Source organism: Leptopilina heterotoma, unplaced genomic scaffold (assembly GCF_015476425.1).
Source record: "Leptopilina heterotoma isolate Lh14 unplaced genomic scaffold, ASM1547642v1 Lhet_17, whole genome shotgun sequence".
In the NCBI taxonomy this organism is placed as follows: Eukaryota; Metazoa; Arthropoda; class Insecta; order Hymenoptera; family Figitidae; genus Leptopilina; species Leptopilina heterotoma.
In genome coordinates, this window is record NW_025110886.1 from 3,027,774 (window position 1) to 3,044,293 (window position 16,520).

Here is a 16,520-nt window from a genome sequence, read left to right on the forward strand (position 1 = left end):
TTCGTTCTACAGGGGAAGTTATGAAGAAAAGTCAAAACTATGCCTAACCCTAACAACTCTCCCCTATATAATTTAACTTTATTTATATGAATCTTATATAATTAATCTAAATATTATACACTAAATAAATATTAAGATTTATTTACAAATTGATATCTTAATAATAATAACAATAATTAATAACGTAATACTTATTATATTATTTAATAATAATAATAACAAGTTGTAAATCCAGATGTTCATTATATGAACATTTTGCTTCCTCTTTACGATCAGCAAAAAAAAATTTGCTTCCTCGTTGAGGAAGCATTAACGATAAGTACCTATATTTCATTTTTAAATCTTTTTTTATACAATTTAACATTTATAAAATAAAGTTCATTCGTCTTAATAGACGAATTATACAGTAATATGAATCTAAATAAACAAACAAAATGTTAGTAAAAAAGTGGATTTTTCACCTTTAATTGTAATTAATTCTATAATTTTCAATAGAATATATACTTTATATACATGAATCGATTCGTCTTGATGCAAAGAATAAGATTTTTGATTTATTTTTCAATAAATAATAACATTTTATTGTACAGCAACATGATTTTAAAGAAAAAAAGAATTTTTTAAAAGAGCAAATTGTTTTGTCTATAATTGGTTTTAATTCTATAAATTTAAATACAATTATATTTTATATATACCAATCGATCCGTCTTGATGCAAAGAATAAGATTTTAGAATTAAATGATTAAGATTTTTTTATATAGCAACATAATTTTGCGGAAAGAACTCATTTTTTAATAAAAATGCGAATTTTTCAGCTTTAATTGTGATTAACTCTGTAAATTCTCATACAATTTATACTTTTTATATACCAATCGATTCGTCTTGATGCAAAGAATAATATTTTATTATATATTACCTTCAATAACCAACTTAAAAAATTTATTTTGAAAAAAAATTTTTTTTAGAAAAAAGTCAAAAAAAAAATTTTTTCTGAGAATTTTTTAAAGTCTATCAATACATTTCGAGATATTTTTATGATTTATCGTGTTCACAAAAATCGGGATCCACACACACACACACATACACACATCCATACATACATCCGGACAATTGTTTAGGGTCTTATATAACATAGTCCTATATAGAAGAAAATTTGTTAAAAGGATTTTTAAAAATTTTGGAAATTAAACGACTACAAAGCTTCCTCACGAGGAAGCAATAATAATAATAATAATAATAATAATAATAATAATAATAATAATAATAATAATAATAATAATAATAATAGTTTTTAAATAGTATGCAAAATTATCATAAAAATATTTTAATATTAAATAATTTATAAATATTTATATTTAATATTGTTAAGTACACACGGAAATGAATAAACTATCAATATTGATTCAGGCTTCAATTAAGATTAGACGTTCAAGCTTCACTCACGAACATTGACCGAGTCTTGAATCGAGCACGGGACGAACATTGGTGTTCAATGCTGAACCAATATTGAGTGACAATGATACACAGACTGCTTCAACTCTGGGTTACCCACGCTGGGCGTTCAAGACTCAATCAAGCTTCAACCCATCGTCAGCATTTGTCTTTCGCGCCTGGGTTAAATTAAAGCTTGCAACCTCTACTTTATTACCTCTACATATTTTTTTATTGAAGTATTCTATATATAGATCATTTTTAAATTGTTTTAGATTGCGGTGGATGTAATTTGAACTTTGCACATTCAATCTATTATCGTCTTCATTGCTGCATTTTTCACGATACTAATTATAGTCTTACCATTAGGAAATATCATTGCAAAGTAAGTAAAACTAACTTCATAAATGTTATGTATAATGACGATTTATGTAATTTATTATAAAATATGGCGGCACTATTAAAATATAGATAGTTGAAGTTCGATTTAGTTTTTCTGCCGGGGAACAAGAGCTAGAGAAAACTAGGAAAATATTTCAAGTTTTTGTTCCTTTCTTTGAGGAGGTTCTATCGCTTGACGTAGCTAGTCAAAACAGTGTCAAACAGTCAAAATTTCTAGATTTTCTCAAGGTACCTAAACGGGACCTGAGAGAAATGACTCCCACTTTTTCCACTTTTAATCGTGATTCTATCATCCCATTTACTGGGATTTGGAAAATCGGACTATTGCTTAATCTATTAATTCAATGTGAAAACATTGAATTGCTCATTCTTAGCCGCGGTTTGTTCGAGACACCTGTACGAGAAAAAAGAAAGAAACCAATTGATTTGGTTCTAAATTCATTAACGGACAAATTTTTCAAGATCCCTTCTCGGGATCTGAAGATACTATTCGCGAGCTGTATTACAAAGTAGCAGGGGCGAATACAGCATTTACAATAGGGGGTTGTCAGCTTATATAAACATTTCAGAATAGGGGGTGGTTAGCTAATATATATTAAACGTTAAATTAACTTGTAAGGGGGTGGTCATGACCTGCAAACCACCCCCCTGGATCCGCATCGGCAAAGTAGTAAAAATTCTTGGTCAAACCATTCAAATATTACTAGTTGGACTATACGGAGCCTTCATTGTTTTTTATATCTAATGTAATTTGAAAAATTGGTGCGCCACCTTAATGTTCATTTCTGAATTTATTTTATAAAAATCCTACCATTTAATCCCCAGAATCGTTAATAGGCTAAATTTATTAACAGTATGTAGTTCCTCAAATAAAGGAAACTTATGAGAATGTCAAGATTTTATTTGATCTGATCAATTTAAATTTGTGTCGGATTTCAAACTCTTAATAATGATAAATGGTCAACAAACTGCTACATCAACTCACCATTGTCCTTACTGTTTCATTAAACTATCAGACCTGAGAAATCATGTGAATTAAGAACAGAATGATGTACATAACTAATATAGGTCATAGTAGCAACATATCAAGTTCTGAAGGTCTTTTAAAACTTAAAACGTATGTACGGAGACTTAAAAGCAGATTTTGCGAAATTCTGTTCTCTAGGGAAAATAAAAAAATCTGCTAAGCAAACTGTAGGATGTAACATTCATTCACTGGTTCGACATTTTCGCTCATAGGGAAAAAATAATTAATAATTAATGTGTATGAAATTTCTGAAATATTGAAGATTTGGTTATTTCAGAACTTCACCTAAATTCAATATTATAATATTTAATTAAAAAAATATGTTTTTTTTAAATCTAAGGTATGTGGCGCTGCTGTTTTGGGCAAAGATAATATTATGAAACATGCAGCTGAACTTCATGCAGGTCGTGGTGCCTACCAATGTCAGTATTGTAAGAAATTTTTTTTAAGATTAAACTATCTTGAAATGCATAGGACATATGGATGTTCCCAGAATCCACAACGTTCACGACCATTGTGTGACTTTTGCGGACGGAAATTTTGTCAACCACAAAAGTTGAAAGTACACATAAAAAGAATGCATAATGGTAATTCTTGGTTTTATTTCAAATTTGTAATTTTCGACAGTGTTGCCACAAGACGGGACAAAACGAGGTTTTTTACAATTTCGTCTTGCTTCAAAATATTCTCGTAATATTTTTGAAAAATTGTCCAAAAATTAGGCATTAATACATGTACGGTTTTGTAATATTTTTTTTAATAATTAGGTTTTTTAATAACATTATCGTTAAACTTATTATTATTTTATTATCACTTCAATATTAAGATTATTATATTATTATTCCAATTGTTATTTATTATTAAAATGTTTAATATTACGATGCATTATTTAACGTATTAAAGAATTGCGTTTTTTTCGATATTTCAAAAGATATAAGTTTTATGTGGAATTTTATTGTTCAATTTATAAACTATTACTGTTCGAATTTGTCTTAGGCCTAATAAAAATGTTTCAAATACATTCAATACTTAGTACATATTCATTTTTAGATTTACTTTACAGATACGTCTTGTTTATCGCTAATTGGACAAAAACATAAAGATTATAAATTAGTCAAAATTTTAATTCTTTTATTTTTATTTATTTGTTTATACACTCGTCTTAAGCCTACAATCTTGGCTATACAAGTGTTTCTCTACAATTTTCTCTTACAAATTTTTTTGTACTATATAACCTTATACTAAATTTTGTGCCTACAGAGCGACTTGAAAATTAGGAGTACTCGCATTTGCCTGGACCACCCGTCTAATGGGTTTTCTCGCCAGTGGAGAGGGAAACTGTAGAAAACCTCTCCTGAGTACAACCGGTTTATCGACAGTCGAGTTCTAATGGTGTGTACCGGACAATAATCGACGGTGCACATCATTATACCTCGACGTCAAACCTCCCGCTCAGATTGTCTCACGTGCCGGAAAAATACCAAGCCAAGTGGGCGCGAACCAAGGGTACTTACCCTTGGTCCTTAAACGACCGCCAAGCGAGGCATCTATCCGACTGAGCTAATCTGTCGGTTCAATTCTTTTATGTTTCACATTGCATTACAATTTTAGGCAGGGTTCCGGTTCGTAAAATGAAATTTTTATCAGGAAGCACTAAAATTGGATGTATATTGCTTAACTCGTTTCATCTTGAATTACTGAGACGAGATATATGATTCATCTTGCCTTTACCATCTTTTCTCGCTTCGAGTCTTGTGGCAACTCTAATTGTTAATATTTGTCTACTTCCAGCTTTTAAAATCTGCTCAGATCTTCAGGCCGGAAATCCGTATGGAGATTTGAAACAATTATGACAGAAATTTACAGGAAAATGTTTTTTATCTTTTAACCCTTTACAGGTATTTGAAAAATAACACTCGATGTATATATTACATTAAAAAAATAAGATTACTAAGAAAGCACCTCCATTTATTAAAATTGATAAATACGTCTGAGTGATTAAAATAATTAAGTAATTTATAAAAGATAATATTCCTTATAATTTACTTCAGCATGTCTATAGAGGGGTTGACTCACTATTTTTCGCGTTTTTAAAGATAATATTTGACGTTCATTTAGAGTTGCATAATTAAAGTTCAAACGGAAATCTGCGAATTGTTTCATATTTTTACTCGAAAATCTGGGCGAATATTTTTAGTTGGGCTTTCATTAATATAAGTTATTTATAACGAAAAATAATTATTTCAGATATGTCTGAAGTACTTAGAGAATTTCAGTGCAAAATATGTTTGAAATTGCTAGGATCTCGTGCTGCTCTTCAACGTCACATGAAAGAAGTTCATCACAAAGATGTTGTAGGAGCAGCAACTTGTGATCGATGTGGAAAAATGTTTCAAAATAAAAGTAACTTAAAAATTCACATGCTGACTCACAGTGGAGTAAAGCCATTTAAGTAAGTATAATTATTATAGTTTTTAGAAAAGGTAACTCGCATAAAAATGAGAGCAACTTTCACAGTACGAAAAGATGTAGACGATTTCTTTAACTTATAGTACTATGTCTAACGTGATGTCACGCCTAGTCGGTAAAGTCAGAGATAGTAAAGAAAATACCACTGGGGTTCCAAATAAACATTAGCTTATTTGAGAGATTACAAAAAATAATTTTTTTCTGAAATAAAAAAATATTTTTTGATAAATGATTTAAGTTTCGAATGGAGTATTTTTTTTATTTATAAGTATACCTTTAATGTTTAAAAAATAAAAAACTTAAATAAAATGTACCCATGCTGAAAAATAGGTTATGTATACCGGTTTGTTTTGTTTATCTTGTCCATTGAGTGGATAACAAGTTTGCTCTGCTAAATACTTTTAAATTATTATTATTATATACAAAATAAAGTAAATACAGAAAATGGTGTTTAATTTTTGGGTTATTTTGCAGATGTAAAGAAAGTAGTTGTAAAGCTGCCTTCACTACAAAACAGTGTTTACAATTTCACTACAAGAAAGTTCATGGTCTTACGGAAGAAATGATGCCTAAAATTGAACGATCAGTAGCATACACTTTTGATGCGTACAGTGGTGGTATAATAGAAGACAATGAAGGAGCAAAGTCGCCAAGAATAAATAGAACCAGTTCTCAGGTAAACCATTTTTTACTAGAATTATTTTTTGCTGAAGAGTAATATACCGTTTTGAAACTTGTTCCTTCACATACAAATCACAGTTGTTTGATTTTAGAAAACTACACTTTCGGTCTAATGCGTTGTAGATTATGTGAGCAATGTGTGGCGGTAATGATAGAACGATAATTTCATTTTCTTTGCAATAATTCAATCCCTGAATAGATAAATTAAACTCATAATTATCCAGTATTAAAAATTCTGGATTTTCCAACGAAGCGTGAGCGTGAGATTGAAATAAAACGAGAAATTCAAAAAACTGTTCCACATTCATTCAACCGCTGGGATTACCAGCAACAGCATAGCCCACTGATCCTCCAATGCGAAAGGTGTTTTTGAATTTTTTACGGGGAAATTCAAAGAAGCGTGGAATTAAATTGCCAGTTGCTGATACAGCCACTGCTAAAGTGACTAGTCTCGTCCGTATTGTAGATGTTTTGAGGAGAAAAATGATGTTTCTCTATAAGCAATTTTAATTTTCTAAAAAAGGCACTGACATTCATACGATTGAAAGTACGAGCTAATCTCGTAGCTTCGGGTTTGCGCACAGATAAATCCGGGTTTCTTACTAGAAAAATGAAATGTCCCTAAAACCTTATGCCGCATATACATCACGTAACAGTGCGTTCACAGGTTATTTACATTATTTGAAATTGTTCATGGTTTCGGAAAGATTTGACTCGTCCGGTTTAGCCCCAATCTTTTAAATCTTTAACAATTCAGAAGTGGGATGAATCTACTACACTATGAGGATTGCGCGAGATTTATTTCAAGTAAAAATAATAGAAAACTAAAATGGAATTTTATATCACGATACTCGAACACTGCAATGTTACAATTGTCAAAAAATAGACCACATAACCAATTATTGTAATAGGAAATTTAGATGTGTGAAGTGTGAAAATAATCATGATGGTCCGGGTGAATGTTTGGTCTCACATGAGACGTGAGAGACAAAACAAATTTTTGTGTGAATTGTCAGAATTTTTTTGTCACTCGGTCTCATACAGAGGTTGTCCAAAATTGTTGATAATTCAAAATAATGACAATTTGAGAAAAAAATTTAATCAAAGAAAAAAAGAAAGCATTTCTATACAAATAAATCACATTGTTTAAGCGATGTTATGCTATGCGAGGTTGCAGTATTGTAGTATTCAACAGAACTCACAAAGGATTGACTAATTATTCTCAATATTAAATCATAAAAATAGACTGGAATAATCATTTACCGATTAAACAAAAAAATTCAAACTAATGGTGTGCACTGAACAATAATCGACAGTGCACATCATTATATACTTCGACGTAAAACCTCTCACTTGATATTTTTTTAAAGTAGTAAAAAAGCATCTGGCTATAGCGACAGCCGTTGCGCGGTCACCCATCCGCCCAACTGAAAAAATCCGTCTGGATTTTCCACATGGAAATTTACTCAGATATCCATGCGGAGATTTGAAATAATTCACATGGACATTTTCTATTTTTTCAATTTTTAAATATTTTCAGAAATAAACATCAAATTCGAATTCTAATACCCTAAAGGGGCCTCACTCACTACTTTCTGCGATCTTAAAGAGGTTTTCGTTCATATTTTTTGTTTATTAAAAATATAAAAAAATCCATGCGGAAATCCACATGGCAATCCATCGGATTTCATGTGGATAGTTTCAAATCTCCATATGGAGATTACCTGAAAAGTCCATGGGAAAATCCAAACGATTTTTTTCAGCTGGGCGAGTACTAAGCGTATTCAAATCCACTTAACCTTGACGATCGTATGCCACAGAGTCACACTACCGAACGTGATATACCATCGGTTATTCTTTCTAATATTATTTAACTTATGAATTATATTTTAACAGTACATTTCAATTTAAAATAATTTAATTGTGTAATTCCGCAATAAAATACTTCAAAACAATATTAAAAAATTTATCAACTTTTCTTTAAATTGCAACTTAATATTAACATAATTTTTTTAATTTCAGGATAATAGTAATAGTTTACCTTCATTGGACGAGTGTACTTCAGAGAACAGTTTAAAAATGGAAACTAGCCAAAATATTTCTCAATCGACCTCAGTGGAATTTTCGAATGAAAATAGTGATATTACATTAAAAATAGATCGTGAAGTCACATCCTCTCCTCAACAATCAGTGCCAATACCAAATTCCATGGAGTCTTCATTCGAGAATATTCGACCGGAAATTGATCCTTATGGAACCTCGAGAATACAAAGTAAAGGCAGCAAAAAATGGATGGGCGAATATAATCCACCGATTACAATAGATATGCCTAACTCCCATTTATCCGAATCAACTATCACGCACGATGTTTATGAATTTGAAGATAACCGAAAGGAAGAAGAAGAGGAGGATGAGGATGAAATTATTTCTCCTTCTCAGGATATCATGACTGGGAATAAGTTGGGAATGGGAATATACAGACGTACGGAAAGTGCTAGTCTTTTGGTAGAAGCAGCACTGGACGCTGCTGAACGAGATATTGGTGCAGTTTCTAGTCCCATTCTCGACGATACTGATCGCGATACAAATTTGTACTCAATATCAAATCATTTACAATCGCCATTGCCGTCAAGGTCGCCCGATCCTCATCTCAATTCGTATGTTCAACATCAAGATAATATTATATCTCCATCGCCAACATCGGAAAATAGACACTCGCCTCCAAATCATTTACACGTAGATTATCATGTCCATCGACCCATGGAATACATGACTGTAACTAGATCTCATAATATCGAGCAATATATACACCATGAAGATTTACCTCGTGTCAGTTCGCCAAATGCTTATATTCATATACAACAAGACGATCTAACCTCACCTTCGACAACTCCAAATCCTCGTTACCAAGACATACATCATCATCACCATCATCAAGTGCCAACAGACAATTTGTCAAGTGATGAAGGAGATTCTGTTGCTCAAAATTTAAGTTTGTCTGTGAAAGAAAAATCATTACAATTAGATTTGTCAGCGACCTATAAATACGATACACTTGATTCAGATTTTGGTAGAGAACGTTCAAATTTTGAACCAATCCTTCTCAATAGTGGAGAATTACAGGGTTTGGATATGTCGGCTAGAGGATATCATCATAACTTTGGTTCACAGGTACAAAATTCAAGGTATCATCATCTTCATTTATATGATATTTCAGAGCGTCAGAGTGTCGACCTCAGTCGAACGGGAAATTATTCATTATCTCCACCACCGCCTCCTTATCCACATAGTGACGTTCTGAGGGTAGTAAGTTTAGATTTAACACCCGGAGGTAGACACAGTGCGGATGTAAGTCTTTCGCGAACTCATCATTTACATGGACCTGGTTCTCGAATGATTGCAAGTCCACAACCGCCTGGTTCATCTACACCACACGTGGTACCTGATGCTGTTGAGAGCCGAATTCTTTCTCCACCTCCTCCTCCCTTATCAGGATATAATTCAACTTATTCTGTAAATCCTGCACCTTATCATCCACCTCGATCCGGTTATCATCATTATTCTGGGTACTATTAATTAAAGTATTATTATATTTATTTCGAAAATTATTTTTTCTATTCTGAACAAAAAACTTTATTGGGAATGTTGCAAGTTTTGTTTAACTAAATTTTCTCTCTTTTATATTCAGTATTGACGTTATATTATATTATCTTTAATAATCATATATTAAAATATATTTTTAAAAAATATTGAAAGAAAATAAATCGTTGCCAATCTGTACTACATTAACGTTCTTTAAAAGCACGTCATTTTTATGAATTTCGGTTGTCATAAAAACAAAACTTTTTAATAAAAATCAAAGTTCAATAAATATTTTCAAGATGGCAGTATCTTTTGAATAATAAGTTGCAGGCATAAATTCTATCTGCAACGGAAAAAGTGCAGCATGTGTGGTTTAAGTTGAAAGAGGATAATGAAAAAGGTATTTAACAATAGTACTTTTGTTTAGTTATAGATTATAAACAATGTAAATATTTTTCTTTAGCAAAACTTATTCGCCTATTTTAATTGAATTATTATGCATTCTGTGTTAAAAAATACACTTGCCATATTTTGTTATAAGTAAACATTAATTAATTATAGGTTCATAAAATGCAAATTTTCCTTATATGATTTATCTCTAAAATCAATTTTAATAAAAATGTCATATACCGCAGTTATAATATTGTAGGACAGAGTAGCTTAATAAATTTATTGTTTTTAAAGCATCTACAAAAAACATATTAGAAAATAAATATTAATTAATACCAAGAAGTAAGAAAAAGTTACGTTCTAAAAATTTTTATTTTTAAATTGGAAGTGCTCTTTGGAATATCTGGAAGCAAACGGTCGCCCGAATCTATTTTCATCCGAAAAGTACTTTTTTAATGGTTCATTAATCTGAATCAGTGAAATTTTCACTGATTCAGATTTCGAGTGTAACTGTATTTTTCCAATAACGTTATTTTTGTTGTAATAGTTGTATAAATTACAATTTTATATTAATTAATTTTATAACGTTACGTAACCAAGTTTACTGCTAATTAGGATTCGATTCCCAGCCGATACAATTTTTTCATTTTTTCAATATTTTAAGATTTAGTTTTCATAAATTTTAAATTTAATACTTATTTTTCTAACAGTGTTTCTCATACAGGAGAAATATTTTTAATGAAAACTGAAATTGAATAAGTTTCACATTTTGTTTTTAATCGTACATATGAAAGATTTTCTTCACAAAAAGAAGAAAGGCCGTGGAGGTGTAAACGAAACTTTTTCTTATTTACTGGTGGAAAGAATGAGTGCATTTTTAAATATTCCATAAACTGGTTATGATATGCAGTAAAATAACCCTAACACTACCAGGATATTCTGCAGACCTCTTGAGAATATTCATAAATTATATCCTTAGGATATCCCAGGGACGTCTTGGAATATTTTAAGGATATTCTAATTTCCGGATATGACAAGGATGCCTGTAGGATTTCCTGTAATATCTGTTGCTGTTAGAGAACATTTCTGACTGTAACCCCGCTGGAAGCCTATACTTTAAAGTGGTACTTATTTTGGTAAAGTTAAAAAATCTTCAGTCACCACCTGAAAAATTAATCAAGGTAATAAAAAAAACTTTTGGATATTTATGTCTTTTAGAAGTTCAAAAGTCGTATTTTAGACGTGTTTTGAACATCTTTTGAACCATACATAGATTGTATTTTACTTGTATTTTTTATGACTCCGAGACATTACTATTAGTGTACCCGGATTCCAAAAACTTTTATTTTTAACCATTTTCTAAGTCCTACTTGAACTTAGAAAATAATATTTTACTTTATAAAAATTTTTCTATTTTCAAAGTTTGGAAGAAAAAGATATCTTTCAGACATCTTAAAAACATCCAATGCACAAGTCAAGGTTCAGAAGACATCATAGGTCACAGCCAGAAATTTCACTTTTTTCCCTTAGAAATACTATCTGAGCAATATTGTAAAATTTGTGGTTTTTTGGAAAATTATTAACAATAGATTAAAATAAATTTAACCTTTTAAATATTTTATTTATTATATAAAACTTATTTTCATAAATACCTGTTAGATTCCAACTCGACCCTAGCGTAGGATTTAATCATTTTAAAGTCACAGAAGATTCATCATTAAACGAAGCTAAAATGTCATCTATTATTGTAAAGAATTTAAAAGTTGCATTTTTTTGAATGCACGAATTTACTCCGTAATTTTATTCTATAATGAAACAAAAGAAATATCAAAATTTATAATTTTAAATTGTCCTAAAAATTTTCAAACGCGCATTCAACAGAATAAGGAGTAAAATAAATTTGAAGGAATATTTATTTCAATGAATTGACTCGTCACCAGTCAGAAAAGTGCATTCGAAAGAAATCGACAAACTAGAGAAACAAGTAAAAATTTGTATTTCATTGGATATATTCTAAACATATATTCTATATATAATAATACGTTCTAAAAACATGATTGGTTATAATATGAATCTTCAGCTTTAGTTACTAAAAATGCTAAAAATTGTCTATTTTTATGACACTACTTAATGAAGATACATATTTAATGCTCATTTCTTCTTCACTTTAGAATAAGATTTTACTTTCTTGTATAAAAGTATGTAAATAAGTAATTATTGTGTTAAATAAGGTCGTACAAAAAATTAAGGTTAGATTTATAACCTTATGTTAAACATTGAATACATGAAAAATTCTTCCACTAAATGTAAGACAATTTTATTTAGTCTCGTGAGAAATACGCGTTTTTCAACCATATTTCCTTTTAAAACGCTTTTGAAAATTTGACGCTGACAACTGGTTGGAATAGACACTTTAAATTTAGTCGTTGAACTTTCTCTTATCTTCCTTTAAATTGTCTACCTACACATAGAAAATTTATTCCTTTGCATTTTACTGAATTTTTCAATAAAGTTGGCATATTCCTTTTAGGGCAGACAATTTGTTGGAAAAAACGTTGTTTTTAAAAATTTTTATTGAAAGTATTGAGTGAGAAGAAATTTGTAAAACCATGAAATATCTCTTAAATTCAGTTGAAACTATTTACTAGGAAATAATTTGGAATTTTAAAAATCTAAATTCAGATTCGTAATCAGCGACCCTGAAAACCTCGGAGTAAGAAATATTAATCGACTCCGATAAATTTTTAAAAAATATTCCCTCATATTAGACCCGCCATTTTGAATTTTTAAAAGCTTACTTTAGATTCGTAATCAACAACCCCGAAAACCCCCAAGTAAATAGTTATTCATATAAATCAATATATTTTATTATATTTAATTATTAATTAAAGTAAAATTTAATTAATTATTTTAAACACTTATTAATTATCAAATATCTAATAATTAAATGTGCATAGTATTATTTATGCATAGTATATTTGATTGATAGTTAGAATATTTAAAAATCATTCCTTAATATAGATCATTTTTTATTTCGTGCAACAATAATAATTAATTTAAATTTTTCTTGCAAGCGGTGAAATGAAATTCAGATTAATATATAAAAACAGTTTAAGCTTTCTTAAACACTGTGAAGCGCGCGATGTATGAATGCGTTTAGAATGTACTGTAGGAAGGTATGTATGTTACATTATAAAATGTATAAATTTGTGTATGTTCATATAGAATTACAGAGGGTTAAGCAATGACTGAAGTGAGTTGAGATTTACAGCAGTATTAACATAATCTACTGCGTTAGCATTATCTTTTATTTTTGTTTTTAAAGTTTTACCAAACTATTCAGTAAATATAAATATAGCGAACACTTATCTAACGTTTTACCGAACTATTTAGTAAATATAAATATGTATTTCCGAATAACATATCTTACGTTCTACCGAACTTTCGGTGAAATTTTAAACACCCAGTTGAAATTTCAATTCAGTGAAATCTCAAGAATAAATTTTCTTCGTGTAGAAACATACAAAAGTCGCTTAAAAATCATAGTTATTCTTTATAATTTGAATTCACTATCAAAATTTTCCGTCGTCAATTTAAAATAATAGAATTCCATATTTTTTATAGAACATTGAAATTAATAAAATGATGTGCATTCAAAAATATAGGAAGTCTCAGTTATTTTTAATGGCTTCCTTTATACTAGAAGTCGAGTGGAATTGATTTTTGTCAATTTTCATGTTCACCCTGAAATACAATTGGGAGTTAAATTTGCCTATTCAGATAAATTAAAAAATCATTGTTTTAAAGCTAATTTTTTAAAAATTTAATTATTCTCTATTCCCTGCTTCTTGCTGGGTACTGGTTCTCAAATTGTAAATAAGTCATGCCTTGGGATGTCTTGGGATGGTGAGGCGTTTGAGAGAAGCAGCCTTGGTTTTGGCGCAAAGAAATGTAACCTTAGATTCCTTGTTAAATTCCGAGCCTTGCAATTCTCCTCGCATTCCAACTTTTGAAGAGTGAGATTGTCCTTTTCCTTGATACGTACTTCTTCTTGAATCCAACATTTTGTGAGTAGTTCTTAAAAATCATCAACAATTATGTTATGAAAATAATGTTCCCTAATTGAATCACCTTTTGTTGATCCAAAATTATCCAACCAAAGATCGTGAGCTGAGCTATAGGTTTTATTGAAGATTCTTTGATGATCTTAGGTAGAATAATTTGTGAATATACGTCTGCTCAATGATGAGGTCAACCTTGGTTGAAATGGAGTAATCAGGATCAGCAAGTTGGATATTTTGAAGCGAAAACAATTTGATAGGAGGAGGTGTAGCAGTTGGAAGCGTTGACGACAATTTTGAAAGGACGTATGCATTATAAAAAAGATGGACTTAGAGAAATGGATAGATCTGAGTGTGATTGAAACACGTGCAGTGGCGAGGGGAACCACTGGCCTTGTATGAGAACCGCCGTCGTCAAGCTGCGTCCCATTTCACTGATCCTTAGAACAGCTGGATGCACTTTGAGAAAGACCTTGCTTCTTTTCCTTGGTTTGATTCGAATCCCTGTTGAGGTGAGGGGCAGTGGTTTGATGGATCATCGTGTGATGTTTGCCTTCATGCTCTTGACACCTTTTGTCAATTTGACAAATATTAGCGATGTGCCTTCCCAAGCAGTTAAAACAGAGGTGCTCCTTAACGAAAAATTCCCGTCCAGCCTTAGTATTCCTGTCACGGAATTTCTCACATTTAACAATGTTATGAGAATTACCGCTCTCTAAAGCAACTCCTTGAGTTGAGCATAGGTGGGGGGGGGGGGGGTCCTTCCTTGATCAGAGTTTCACCTCCCAGGATTCTCGGGTGTGAGTGCCAAGTCTCCTTATCAATTGATGTACAATTACCTGGTCCCATTGGTCCACTGGCATACCGAGGGTTGAGAGCGCATTCAATGCTTCCGTTGTTGAGGACAAGAGAGAGTTGATTCCTTGAGTTGACCATAATCTCACCTACTTGGGTGAGATGACCGTTGTTGCAATGATTTGATCCATATGAGTTGCAATAAGTAGTCTTTTATTTTCATACCTGGAAACGAGTGTACTCCAGGCAAAATTGAATGAGTCCTCAGCAACTGAAAGATTTGAGATGAGTTGACCCGTATCCCAGTGACTACATAGTAGAAGTAAAGTGGATGCCTAGTGGGCATTGTCCACAGGTAAGAAGCGGAGAATTGAATAGAATTCAAAATTTGTATTTTTCGGGAGCCATCAATATTTCAGAAACATCTATTATTCTGATTTAACTTCACAAAATTATAAAAGCCACATTGAAAAGAATGAAAAAGTACATCAAATCACACTGAGAGATGTTTAGTACAGATTCTGACTTGAGTACGCTTCAGATTCTGTACTTAACCTTCCAAACTGCTTTGCTAACGTCGGTCGCGAACGAAAAGCATGACTTAGAAAAGGACAGATATATATTTATGTCCTTTTCTGTCTCATGCATCTCGTTCTTGAAGATTGAGTTAAACAGTATACTGAATCAAATACTCTAACTCAAAATATTAACTATAGAATAACGCTTGTCCGATAATAGAGAATATTTAGAAATCATTAGCTGTAGTCGTTGTCAGATTCTCATATTAGCTTCTGAACTTTCTTGAGATTTCTACGCGATTACCTGAGATTTCTAGGGACTGTCCGCTCGACTTCCGGTGACTGCTTACATACTTAAAAAATATCGAAATGTAGCTACGGACGAACTCGGTAAAAATCGATTTCTCATATTTATAAATTTTTAATAAATTTTAATTGCTAGCTCGGGTTCGTACGGCAGTTATCGGCTGTTAAGCCAACTACTGTTCAGTATCGATTTCTGTTAAGACTTCCCGAAATTTCTACTAAGATTTCGATTGAGATTTCCCGCGATATATATAGATTGCCTTAATTTATTAAATATTTCCTTAATGCTAAAACAAGGAAATCATGATTTCTCAACTGAATTTCCTCTTGCTCGTCCTCTTTTCTTTCTTTGTCTAATAACGTTTAAACATTACATGAAATTATTAGACAAGGAAAGAAGAGAGGACGATAGAAACTATTTGTCTAGTAGTTATTGGCAACAAACAGTATGTATTTGCAAAAATGAAAAATTATATTATTATAAATAAAGCTTCATAAAAATTTGTCGACATTTTACATGTTCAAAATTATCTTTAGGAAACAGGAGGTGTATAAAAAATCTCATAAAATATAGAAGGGGAGGCTATAAAAATCTTACCAGTGCTTATTTGGGGGAGGGAAGTTATCAAAAACCTAATAGCAAGGTTACAGGTCACGAGATTGAGGGAGAGGAAACAAACAATTTGAGTTGTCTGACCCTCTCACTCTTGTGTGTTGTCATGACGACCTGCATACAGGCAGCCGAGCTGAGACCGAACCTTAAACATATGTTTACGTAATATTTAAATGGCCCCTATACAATCAGGGTAAAAACTACGTACAAATTGTACATAAGATTCAATTGAAAATAGTATTAAA

The 16,520-nt window shown here is 31.1% G+C and overlaps 1 protein-coding gene across 1 annotated transcript in view; it reads left to right on the plus strand.

Annotated features, from left to right (window-relative positions):
- LOC122499580 overlaps positions 1 to 12,809 on the plus strand; it is a 48,295-nt gene extending 35,486 nt beyond the window's left edge. Inside the window, exons 4-8 of the mRNA XM_043608024.1 lie at positions 1,707 to 1,816; positions 3,201 to 3,447; positions 5,108 to 5,312; positions 5,804 to 6,005; positions 8,033 to 12,809. Of these exons, the coding sequence (XP_043463959.1) occupies positions 1,707 to 1,816; positions 3,201 to 3,447; positions 5,108 to 5,312; positions 5,804 to 6,005; positions 8,033 to 9,586 (2,318 nt within the window). The 3' untranslated portion in view covers positions 9,587 to 12,809. The remainder of the gene's footprint in view (positions 1 to 1,706; positions 1,817 to 3,200; positions 3,448 to 5,107; positions 5,313 to 5,803; positions 6,006 to 8,032) is intronic.
- The last annotated feature ends 3,711 nt before the right edge of the window (positions 12,810 to 16,520 follow it).